This window comes from Bacillus rossius, chromosome 8, assembly GCF_032445375.1.
Source record: "Bacillus rossius redtenbacheri isolate Brsri chromosome 8, Brsri_v3, whole genome shotgun sequence".
In the NCBI taxonomy this organism is placed as follows: Eukaryota; Metazoa; Arthropoda; class Insecta; order Phasmatodea; family Bacillidae; genus Bacillus; species Bacillus rossius.
The window spans coordinates 38,829,340-38,842,318 of NC_086336.1; the positions used below are offsets into that span (position 1 = coordinate 38,829,340).

The window sequence follows — 12,979 nt, forward strand, 5'->3', positions numbered from 1 at the left end:
GAGAATTTGTAATTTACTTGAATCATTGTTTTTAAATGTTAGAGATCTGAATAATACAGGATTTCCACATCCTGGAAAGTTACGGAAAATCATGGAAATACCAGTGATGGTAATTTGAATGGAAAATGTAATGCTTCTATCTGCATTTACCAGAAACTGAAGAAAGAAGGAAAAAAAAAAAACATTTTTTCAGATGGTATTTTAATGCATGATCAAATGATCATGCACTCTATAAAATGGCATATGCAAGGTTCCCTTTTCTTTATTTCTTTCAGAAATTTGCAAAATTATTAAATTATTTTTTAAAAATTAGTCAGGGAAATTTTTAATTTGGGACATGAAAGGTCAGCACGAAAACATTAGAGAATTTTATTACTGATTTGTTTGAACATTCTGTAACCATGTGCATTATTTTGTGTTGAGAACTTTTGGCCTGAACATGAATTATCAGTGACTGTTCATATGTTCTATAGAAATGTTGTATGGAGTATGAGATGGGCCAATAAAATCCTCAAATACCATCAGATGCTTCGTATTCAACGGATTCTATATTCAAGCGAAAAGATTTTAAGAGAAATATCACAGGAAATAAAGTAAATTACAAAATTCTGCACTTGTAACCTCTGAAGTTTACTAGGTTATTTTCTTTCTTCATACCTTTTCTGTTACCATTACCCAAGATATTGTGTTTTTCACATGTAATTATATAAATAAAATTACAATTTGTATTGGTTCTGGAAACTCAGTTCATGAATAAACCATTTAAAAGGTTAAATTTTTCAAAATAATAGGATATATTTTTAATTTCTTGTGCTCGATTTTATTTTGGACCCTTGATACCTAGATTCGGATTCGAGAAGATGGGATTCGACCCATCAGTAATAGAGTATGAAGTTTGAATGTTGTCATATGAATAGGTGAGGAAACTGCATTCCTATTTATCAGCTGTTAATATGTGCCAGGTTTGGTGGAGGGTAGCAAGGCCTTGAACCTAGGTGCCAGCGTGGGGATTGGCTCGTTGGCTTGCCGGCTGCTCGACGCGGGTGCTCTTCTCAACAAGCTTAGGCAGAGGCTGTTGTTCCACCGGCTGTTTGCCATCCACTTCCTGCACGACGGAGCATTAGAGGACTTGCAGCCCTTCCTCCGCCGTCTGACTGCAGCCGACAGCCCTCTCGATGCTTCGCTCGGAGCTCTGTCCGCACTCCTCTTCTCGCTGCACAAGGTACGTGGGCGACCTGGATCAACACTCATGCCGATACAATCGCTGATACGTTTCTTGAACAGTTCCGACAACCAATACAAAACTGATTCAATACCTTTTTTTTTTGTAAATGATCACAGTACAAGTCTCCAGAAATTCAGTACATATTTGTAAGAATATGCCAGTACTTAATTCTTTATTGAAATGAATTTGTAGATGACAAAGTATTTTACAGCTAAAAATTTATGCTTTCCACAATACATACACATTATGCCTTTGACTAATTATTGAACACAAAATTCAAACATAGCTTTTAATTACAGAAAAATTTGAATAAAAGATGCCTACAGAACTATCAGCAGGTAAATAGCTAAGATGGGTGACATGAATGAATGAAATTGCACTGTTTTCGTTGGTATCAGTTTTTTTTTAAGTTTCTGTTGAAAATGATTTCAGTCGAAAATCCAGAAAATTGGGAATATCGGCCAATACCGCTACTAAAACATTTACATCGGTTCATCACTAGTTCAGTGGAATCTTCTTACAACGTTTCTACCTACTATAATGTTTTCCTGCTTATAATGTCATAGTTTTAAAATCTCAATATTTTCCCAAAAGGTCAATATATTATCATTGTGTGTATAATATTTCTTAAATTATGCATTTCCTGTTTATAACATTTGTTTTCTAAAATTCAAGAAATACAAAAAAAAAAATTATGGTTAGCGGGGGCGCAAATCTGTTGGATTCACAAGGGGGGTGCGGCCCAAGTGTTTTTTTGCACGTGGGGTTAACCGATATGTCATATCTGGATGCGGTGCCCGTGTGCTGTACACTGCCCATATTTTGGCCTACATGTATGCAATAAACAGAAAACTTTAAAATATAGAGAAAGTTTTCCATAAGACATAGATTTGACATCAAACTCTTTTTACAGTTAAGCTTTTTCAAGTGTTGGCAGACCCCCCCTCCCCCCCCCCCCCCCCACAGTGATGGGGTTCTTAATTCTTGGGGGGGGGGGAGTCCGACCCCTCACTATCTCCAGTTGTGTTCTCTTTTTAGAGTTCCAGAAAGCTCTGAACTTTCCTTAAAGTAATTTAAATGTCTAAGCTTGCTCATGAATCGAGAAAGTAGCTATTTGCTTTACCACTGCTTGAGTACTACTTACGCTCAAATTATTAGGGCTGTGCGAATGTGACTTTTTCAATGCGAATAAAATGTGAATCAAATAATTGCAAATATTTGTGAATAGCGAATAATTTGCGAATATTTTCTAATTAAGTTATAGGTATCAATCTGAATAATTACAGTCAAAATTTGGCATATTATAAATTGTTGTTTAAAAAAGTAATGTTCTTTAGCTTTATATACATTTTTATTACTCAAGTAACATGTAAATTTTTATGTCTCTTCTAATTTAGTAATAAAACACAATCAGTGATATAGAAATGTCTTCATAAAAAGCCAAGCCTACACCTCGCCATCAACATTACGTAAATTGCAGTGCAAAAAGACCAATTCCTTTACACATTCTGGATCCAGGCATTGCCTCTTGGAAGTGACAATGTTCCCAGAAGCAGAAAAACAACGTTCTGAACTTCACTTCTTCTTCTGAAAATTAAAAAAAAAAAGTTTATGAAAGTAAATATATCTTCGATGTATCAGTTTTATTCTCGGCAGTAAATAGTCAAGCGATTACCAATGGATATACAGTAGAACCCTGATTTAACGAAGTGCTATGGTTACCGAAAATGTTTACTCTAAATCGATGTTTCGTTAAATCCGATTTACCGATTTTCAATGACCCCCGCACTCATAATCGCGTCCCTACGTTTCCATATCGTAAACAGGGTCGACGCCGATATCTTGTGCTGCCGTGCTATCTCAGACTTTGTCAACTTTTCACCTTAAACGTTCTTTGATCTCGCTCGTACGGCCCCCGGTTCGTACGTACACCTCAGTCGTACGTACATATTTTCAGAAACCGTGGAAAATTAGGCAAAAAAAATATATGAAAAGTGTAAGAAATACGTTAAAGTTTATTAAAATACAGTCGCAACCTGCAGCGTTCATAACAAATACGAACTACATACACATTGCGTCACAATAAAAAATTTAAAAAAAAATGGCCGCAAATTTATGGAAATTTACCGTCCATAGCGCGCCGTACGCGGAGAAAGGTAATTAATTCTACTCAGTCAGCTGTTGTTACGGCGCGGCGTAGCCGCCGAATGGCTCTCTCTGTTCGCTGAGCTGCGCATGCTCAGTATAACTCGCTCAACGCTCCGCCCAGACTCGTGACCTTCCATCAGCAGCCAGCCAATAGACGCGAGCTTAGCGGAAAAAAAATAAAAGTTCCACCGCCTGTGTCCCATTTTTGTCCAGTTATAATACCAGTAACATAAACGAATCATCAAAAAAACTTAACAAAGCCGATATCCAAAAACAGTAAATAAAGCCATGTACAGTAGAATCCCGCCGATGCACGCGGCAGTGTCTAGCTGAGCTCGGCGCGTCCACTATCGCACGAAAAGCCGTCTCGGCTGTCAAGTTATCTTACCCACCCGCACGCACGAAAAGCCGCTGTGGTAGCTTCTGCGAGTGCGTAAGAAACTCGTCCGGCCAGGCTGGCGGTAGCGGTGGCTTGACGTCATGTGACGTGACGCTTACCTCTCCCATCCCCTGCTAATTCTTCAAGGCTCATCCCTCCCAAAGCTACAAACCATGTAAAAACACCCCTCCCCCCCATCCTTTTATCAACTAACATTTCAACACATTCCCTCCCTTATTACAACCTTCTGCGTGAGAAACTGTCACCATCCTCCTCCCCTCCCACACCGCGTGCGACAAAAGCCAGGTTGTATAGTCCATTCTCGGTAAAATAAATATTTTTATGGGCTTATACGACTGTCCTTCGCCGTTAATAAATACTTTATAAGTTTAAGTTATTATGATACAATTTGTTTATTAGTCACACAGCAGTTTCTGCTGAAAAATCACTAATACCACAAATTTTATTGAATAGAAAAATTTAGCAGGGCCGTAAATATATTTATTTTAATGCATAGTTACTTTTCCATCTGCATTCCAACGTTTTTTTTTTTTTTCCTTTTTTTTTACGCTGCGAAAGGACGTGGGAAAGATAATTGCTTGAGCTGTGAAAATAAAAATCGCTGACGGCAAGGGCGGGAGCGCATTCTGTCGGTCTGTAGCTGTGATTATCTACTCCAAAAACATCGGAGTCCGAACAGCACTTATAAAAAATGTATTCCTAATACTAAACACCGCGCACAAAGCTCTTACTGAAAATAATGATAGTGGTGTATTGGTGTGACGTGGTCACATGTTGAAAAAACCTGGAGGATGGGAAAAAGAATATTTGGAAACGTGTGATTATTGCCTAGCACTGTTACTATGCGGGCGTGAGTGGAAGATAACGTGGTGAGTCAAGCCAGGGATTAGAAAGGGGGAGGGGGATGCGGACAAAGAAACCCTTCATGACGTCATGTGTCGCGGACAGTCTATTTGTCCAGGCGCGCTCAATGGCACGCACCTACGCAATTCAGTTACAGCGCCCGGAGTTTATAAGCAATTTGAACAATTTTTTTTTATTTTTTCGTAATTGGACAGATGATGCAAAGGCACATATTAATATATAGTACCTCCATTCTATAACTGACACCACAGAGTGTATTTTTTAATAAGTTTCCGTTACAATTTACTTTCATTTTTTGGAAATCTATATTATTATTTTAATAAATTGGTGTTTTTTGATGGTTCCTGAAAACCTTTACGTTAAATCGCTGTTTTCGTTAAATCCGTGTTCGCAAAATCGGGGTTCTACTGTATCGAAGAATTGTTTATTACAACTGCTCGTAAGCATGGTCAATATTCTGTACTCAGAGTCTTTTGGAATCAAACGTGTCAAGGCAAAATAATTTTGAATGAATTTATTTATCTTGTCTTTTTAATTTTATCTAATTATTTACGTAACATTCTCAGTAGTTTAAAAAGTGATTGCGCTGGAGCAATTCTAGCAACACAATTCTCTGGCCATGGGCCGCTCTGCTGGCTATCGACACAAACGGACACGTTTTCTTTTTTGCTGTAGCCATGATGGCCGTTGTATTTACTTTTCTATCGTTAAAAAAAATTCTCTTGATTTGTATTAGTAAAATTAATAGAATGGTGATCAAAGAGTATGTGTGCATTAGTTTTTAAAGGTGAAAGCTGATGCGCTGGCATTGTTTTAAATAGTTTTACATTTTATATGGCACAAACATGGCTCGCCCGAAAAATGTGCTAAGGACAACTGGATATAATAAATTAATTATGCTACACATCACGTAAAGATTGCAGTAAAATCGTAAGCATTTATGATAATTTTCATGCTACATTGGCTTTAATTGTTCTCAGTATGCCCATTTACCTAACCTAAAATTTGATGTAAGTAAAGGTCCGCTTACAGTTTTTTTTCTTCCATTAACTCTCGGAAAATGATTTCTCAAGGTTCAACATATTATTGTATCACACGTTTTGTCAAAAAAAAAATGTAATATAGTAGAATCCCGCTGATGCGACCCCTCACTGTTTCCGGAAAAACTGACTTATAAACGGAATGGTCGCAATAGAGAATTGGGGCCAATTTCCCCCCTCTCCCCCCCCCACTCAAATATATCACAATACATAAAAAATCGCCTTTGTTCGCATAGATTTCATATTCAAATAGTCTATGGTGTAAAAAAGACAACTTTTTAAATTCATATTACACCTCGGACTCGCATACCCCGAACAATGGGTTCCGATAAATACTCGCGCTAAGTGAATTCGCGTCACGCGAGTTCAGCTATGCTAGCCGGCTGGTGGTTATTTTCGTTCAAAACGTGGCGAAGGAACTTGTGTGGATCAGGTAGAAAACATTCGGTTATAAACGAAAGATATAAGAACAATGCTATCCTGAAATGCTGTGACATCACATGTTTTTGGAGTAGATAATCACAGCGACAGACGGACAGGATGCGCTCCCGCCCTTGCCATCAGCGATGTTTATTTTGACAGCTCAAGCAATTATCTTTTCCACGTCCCTTCACACCGTAAAAAAAAGAAGAAGAAAAACACGGAATGCGGATGGAAAAGTAACTATGCAATAAAATAAATATATTTACGGCCCAGCTAAAATTTTCTATTCAATAAAATTTGAGGTATTAGTGATTTTTCAGCAGTGTGACTAATAAACAAATTGTATCATAATAACTTAAACTTATAAAGTATGTATTAACGGCGAAGGACAGTCGTATAAGCCCATAAAAATATTTATTTTACCGAGAATGGACTATACAACCTGGCCTTTATCGCACGCGGTGTGGGAGGGGAGGAGGCTGCTGACAGTTTCTCACGCAGAATGTTGATATAAGGGAGGGAATGTGTTGAAATGTTAGTTGGAAAGGGGGGGGGGAGGGGTGTTTTTACATGGTTTGTGGCTCTGGGAGGGATGAGCCTTGAAGAATTAGCAGGGGATGGGAGAGGTAAGCATCACGTCATGTATGATGTCAAGCCGCCGCTACCGCCAGCCTGGCCGGACGAGTTTCTTATGCTCTCGCAGAAGCTACCACAGCGGCTTTTCGTTCGGGCGGGTAAGATAACATGACAGCTGAGACGGCTTTTCGTGCGATAGTGGACGCGCCGAGCTCGGCTAGACACTGCCGTGTGGACAGTCTAGAGGGGTGGTATCTATTTTTAGCCATCTTTTGTATGCCTGCCTGCTTACAGTACAGCTCTGGCCAAGATAAACGTGAACACATAGCGCCCAACAAAGTGTAACAGACTTGTTTTTCAGCCGATTTTACTCAAATTTTCGACTTTCTCTGCTCAAATTGTTCACGGTTTCTCAAAAAACGGTCGTATAAATGGAATGGACGCATCAGAGGGGGGGTCGCATCGGCGAGATTCTACTGTATTAATACATTCAAAAAGTTTTGAATATTTGAAAATTTCAAATACCTAATTTGGTTTTGAATGTGAATTGAATCAAATATTTGATTCGCACAAATATTTGCAATTTCGAGTATTCGCACACCCCTACAAATTATGCGTACTAATCTACTAATATTAATACACTAATAGTTTTTGCGTAATGTGAATGATGAACCGTCAACATTTTTACTGTCTGGGTGTCCAGTTCAAGTGTAAAATAATATTTTCATTTACATTGAATAGAAAATGATAAAAATGTGCATAACAAGAGAAATTAGATGTTTGCTCTGTGAAATTTTGATAACTTATGTAATTACAGAAGTATAATATCTTGGACACAGTAGATGTATGTATAAATATTGCTTAATTGTTTTGGCCCAGTGGGGGGTTGATAAGCCCATTTTATGGTAAGCTTCACCCTAATCAACTTGCCAACAATGATGCTACCTTAGCTATTCAGGAAGGGCAAGTCTTAATCCCTTACCTGTCTTGAGCTCAGCGTCTAATCCAATCCAGATGTCAGGAGGAACACTGTAAAACTCTTTAGTGCAAACAAACTCAAAGGAAAGGGATTTATTTTATCAAAATGTTAAAGTTCTTCAATCCAAATCTATTGAATTTTTTGAAAATATTAGGGATGGGATTTTCGAATCTTGGATTCGTCGAATATACCGAATCATATGGATTCGAGGATTCGTAGGATCCGAGGTGGGATTCGAAGTGGGTTTTTAAGAGTTTTAGGTAGTAATTGAAAATTGTAGTGCTGGCCGAAGTTCGAAAATTTCGAACCGAACCGAACCGAACCCTTACGTTCGGTTCGGTTCGAAACCTCTTAAAATATTTTCGAAAAACCGAACGATCGTTTAAAAAAAAAAAAAAAAAAAGTTTTTATAATTTTCTAACCCCCATTTGAGACCATTCACAAAACAACACAACAAAATTCCATTACTTGTAATATTCCGACTTTTATCGCATAATCGTCGCCTCAACAGTTTCAAGCGCAGACAAAATTTAAAAAAATTTTTATTAATCGTCGCATAACTCGCATAGCATTTTTTCATATAGGCGCACTTTGTTTTTTGTTCACTTTAGAGAATTTTGTATGCATTTCTCGTACTACGTAATATAAACTATCGTACAAATGCCAAAGGTATTGTATATTATACCTTTAACTATAGTGCGTGTACGAGAAGTGTTGTAAAATCACCAAAGATTACGTACCCCATACGTTAAACTAAAGCGCATGTACGAGAACACTCGTATTTCGGCAAAACTAACGTGATCAAGTTAACACAAGACAAATGCGGTAGAAAATGATTACGTAAATTAGGTACGTATTTTAAATTACTGGGATGTATTTATTTTCTTTGGCCTTTTTGGTTATAACAGTCAGGTACTGAAAATATTAATTTAATCTTGTTTATTAAAAGTACTGGTCCAGTAAATTTTACAGTACGGTACTAAGTTGACTAGCATAGTCGCGGCAGCCATCATTATTTCTCGTGTTTTCTTTTTTCCGACGCAAATTTCTATAACCACACTTCTTACGTTACGTTTACAATATAATTGTTCTTGAGGTGATTTGCAATGAGCAGGCTTACGTCGTTTAAGTTTTCCAAATGGAGAAAAGATAATGACGACCCAGATGACCCAGAACCACCCCAAAAAATGTCTAAATTTCTTCTGACGAGCAGCATTCTTCCAAGAAAACAGCAACTGCAGTCAGCGGGTTTTGTAATGTAAGTAGATAGGTAACTTAATTCACATTCGACTTTTTTTTATGTCCTATTAAAAAGTTTTACTTATTAAAAATGTTAGGTTATGTCTACCACAAAAATATGTTATGTGGCCTTATGCTGAATGTTCGTCATCTTTATAATATTATATTTTTTTAAATGAAGGTTGGTGTACACTGAAAAAGGAAGATAGTCTTTTGTAAATTTAGATGGAACTTCTTCATGAATTAAAAGTATATGATTTTCTCTAAACTGTTTTCTTTCCTTCATTATTTATTGTATAAACTGTACTTATAAAATGTTTTGCAATGTTTTAATAAAGCTAAGCTATATAATGTTTTAATTTTACATATGGCTGGAGAACCTTTCTTTCTCACCATTCAGTTAAAGACCAAAATGCTGGTGGTCGGTTCATTTTAATTCAAAACAATTATTTCTGTATGAGGTTCGGTTCGGCACGGTTCAAAATTTTTTTGCTATGCTTTGGTTCGAAACCAGAGAACTGAGGTTCATCCAGCTCTAGAAAATTGTATACCTAAACTATATTGTAAAGGTAACGGAAATAGCACAAACATAGATAAACTACGCTGTATTTTGTCAATTAGCATAACTACTCGATCATTTCCAACCTTCAATGATATAACATTGCAGAAAAAAACGTAACTTTTTTTAAATAGTGTGTTATACAAACATATTTTATTGAAAACATAGGAAGGATTAATTTAACAGAGAATTAGACAGATGAAAACTTACATGTGTGGTTTTTGAGGTTATTTGTCTCTATTTTATATCAGGCGTATACACTATGCACTTATTTTATAATTTTTATAAATACACATGTGCTTTTTTTTAATACATAGGCCTATGTATTTTTTTAAAATAAATGTGTGATTTTTTTAATAACATGTGAAGTTTAGTGTGGGACTGGGATTCGAGATTCAATGACATACACTGAGGATTCGAACAAGGATTCGGATTCGACCAAAATGTGGATTCGTCCCATCCCTAGAAAATATTCTTATTTCCAACCATGACGTCATCTGTTTAACGGAAACCTGGTTCAATAATGACAGCATAAATTTACATTACTTCACTGACGAATATATTATTTTTTAAATCATAGAGATGCTACTCTTACAATGAAAGAATGAGGTGGCGGTGTTCTTATTTCAATCAACAAAAATTAAATTTTCTTCAGTTAAACAGTGAATACTTTTGAATACCCTGGAATTGAAGCCACATGGGTAAAAATGTAAATAAATCTTATCAGATCTGTTATTATGAATACTATTTATGTACCCCCACAAACAAATACATCATATTCCTCTTACTTTGAAAGCCTTGAAGAGACACTTTCCTGCTGTCAGGAAGTTATAATGATATTTGGTGACTTTAATTTACCCGATATGGATTGGTCCAGTAATATCCAGCACATGAATGTCAATAACAAGACACAGTGTCTAGTCAGTTTTTCATAAAGTCGTGGTTTATGCCAGTGCAGTAACACTCAAGCTCCTAAAATTTGTTAGACTTATCAATGATTTACTACTCTAGTTCAGTGATCTGTGGCTAAATGAGAAGAATCACTTGTCAAAGAAAATTTATACCATCCTGCTCTTTCTGTAAAAATGATTCTGAACATTTTTACCTGTAAGATCACTTCATCCACTATCTTGAGGAACTACAAAATCTGTTACTATCTCGGCCTTTATAACTCCATTAAAAATTGGATTGGTCGAACTTTTACTAATCATCTGATGTTATCTTATTTATCAATGAATCAACTGCATATGTAAGAATATTATGACTACATCCTCTCAGTAAGTTAAAATGTGTAAAGTTTGTGATTATATTTAAATATTATGTACAGTCAAACTCACAAAACATGTGGAGTAAACTTGATAATGTTACATGACTAATGGCCAGTTTTTTATATATTTGTTTATTACAAATGATAGACTTCCTCCTAATGAATGATTGTTATATTTCAGCTCAATAGAGAGCAGATTGTCAAGAATGAGACATTTCTGCAGGAGGCCGTACTTATGCCAGCTTGTGAGATCGTAGCAACAGTGAAAGCAGAGCATTGTGAGCAGGATAGTGCCAACCTGGAAGTCTTTGCCAACATCCTCAGCTTGGAACTGAAGATGACTAAGTTTGTTGTGATTAAACAACACCTCTCAAAATTCATCACTATTGCGGTATGTATCGAATATATTTTATTTTAATAAGTCTGCAAAAGCTGCAGGAATTTCGGAGTGTGAAACTATTCTAAGAAGTTTCTACTTAAAATTAATTCTGCTTGATGAATTTAAGCAAGTGTATCATTAAAACCTTTTAAGAAGTTTTCCCTGTAATATGTCAAGATTTTCTTTTTTTCTTTTATTTTTTCCTTCAGAAACTTCTAAATATTGTTGTTCTCAGTTTGAATTAAACACTTATGAAACTGAACTCTCTCCATTCTTTGATCATGTTTTTCCGCCTAGCTCAAGCAAAGTTTCAAATAGAAAATTGACTAATATCTCATTCTTCCTTCTACTCTCTCTCAATTTTATGATTTAAGTTTTTAGTGGTGTGAAGATATTTATGGTGCATTGGCAGCTAAAAGGATAACTATGTAGAGTTTTTATATGTGTGTGTGTATATATATTAGGGATGGGTCGGTACCGGTTCTCGGTTCCTACGGTTCTCAGCATTTTAACCGGCACAGAGAACCGCAGCTAAAATGTCGGTGCCGGTACCGGTACCGGCAGTATAGCAAAAACATTTACGAAAATAGTCCTTCACTACAACTTAACTGCAGCATGAAATGGCTCAAATCACGTTCAATTCACATATGAATTATTTTTTTGGACTTCTGTGGAATAATATTTATCTCTAACTATAAAATAAATTACACGTGAAAATATTTAATGTTCTCGTCACATCTGTAAATAAAGTACGTTATACAATCAAAATATAACAGTGGAAGGTGCCATAGATGTATGTAGTTCATAGATGTGTGAAACTCTATAACGTGCCTCAGCAGAGATGTGAGAACAGAAAGACGCCATGTATGTTTCAATTTGTTTTTAAAAATAGGTATTTAATTGAGTCGTTTGACACGTAAGTAAGGGTGACTGGTGTATAAAGAACAATTAAAAGAATATTTGTTTTAATAGAATTAATGATTACTTTAAAATTTTCCGTAATAATTTTTGGCATTCTAAAATTTTATGCATTTGGTGCAGTGCTTTGGACTGTAAGTTCACTGCATCTGCAGCCATCTAGCGTATTGGCTAGTAACTTTCTCTTTTAGGTAAACGGGATTGTTTTGAAGGGGGAAGTTTTTTTTTTAGTAAAGTGGTGTATGGATGTGTAGATGTATTTTACTATTGGCTGGTCAAACGAAATGCTTGTTGACACTTGTAAAGTATAATTATTCTGGCCAAATAGAACAAATTGTGTAACAAATGGCATCAGAAGTGTGGCAGTAATTTACTGTTGACTGTGCAAACAAACTGAATACAATGTAGGCAATAAGTAGAGACACGGAAATTTCGCGAATCGCGATATCGCGAAATAACACCGCAATTTACCTTAATTCGCGACAAAACACCGAAATCGCACAGCATCGAGAAATAAAACTGATAATAATGAATTAGACCACCCATGCAAGACATCGCGAAAAACAAGTAAACACGACGTTGACGGCACATCGCCATTTTTCTAAGTTTCAACATGGCCGCTTTGTAGTAATGAAAGTAAATAATGATTTACAGTATTCCCGTCACGTAATCATTACAATTTGAAACGAAAGCAGTAATTGCAATCATAAACTAATTAAAAAGAGAAAAAAGTACCTGAGCATCAACACAAAGTTAATAAAAAATACCGGCGATGTTTTCAACACAATATAGCTGCCATGATTTTCAACCCGCTGTATTTACACATTAATCTTGTAGAGAAATATAAAATTTTAATTCTTCCTTTCATGTTGAACAGTTAACAACCTCATGCTTTCAACTACGTTTGACTGGCTTGGCAACCTACTCGTTAGAGCTGTAGGTGTAGCAAACCGTATGTATTC

At 36.2% G+C, this 12,979-nt stretch overlaps 1 protein-coding gene across 2 annotated transcripts in view; it reads left to right on the forward strand.

Annotated features, from left to right (window-relative positions):
• The window catches only part of LOC134534764 (uncharacterized), a 57,277-nt gene that overhangs the window by 26,820 nt on the left and 17,478 nt on the right, over positions 1 to 12,979 (forward strand). The window contains exons 8-9 of one of the 2 annotated variants that reach the window (XM_063373303.1): positions 963 to 1,222; positions 10,902 to 11,111. In XM_063373303.1, the coding sequence (XP_063229373.1) occupies positions 963 to 1,222; positions 10,902 to 11,111 (470 nt within the window). The remainder of the gene's footprint in view (positions 1 to 962; positions 1,223 to 10,901; positions 11,112 to 12,979) is intronic. The other variant, XM_063373304.1, reaches the window with a different exon arrangement.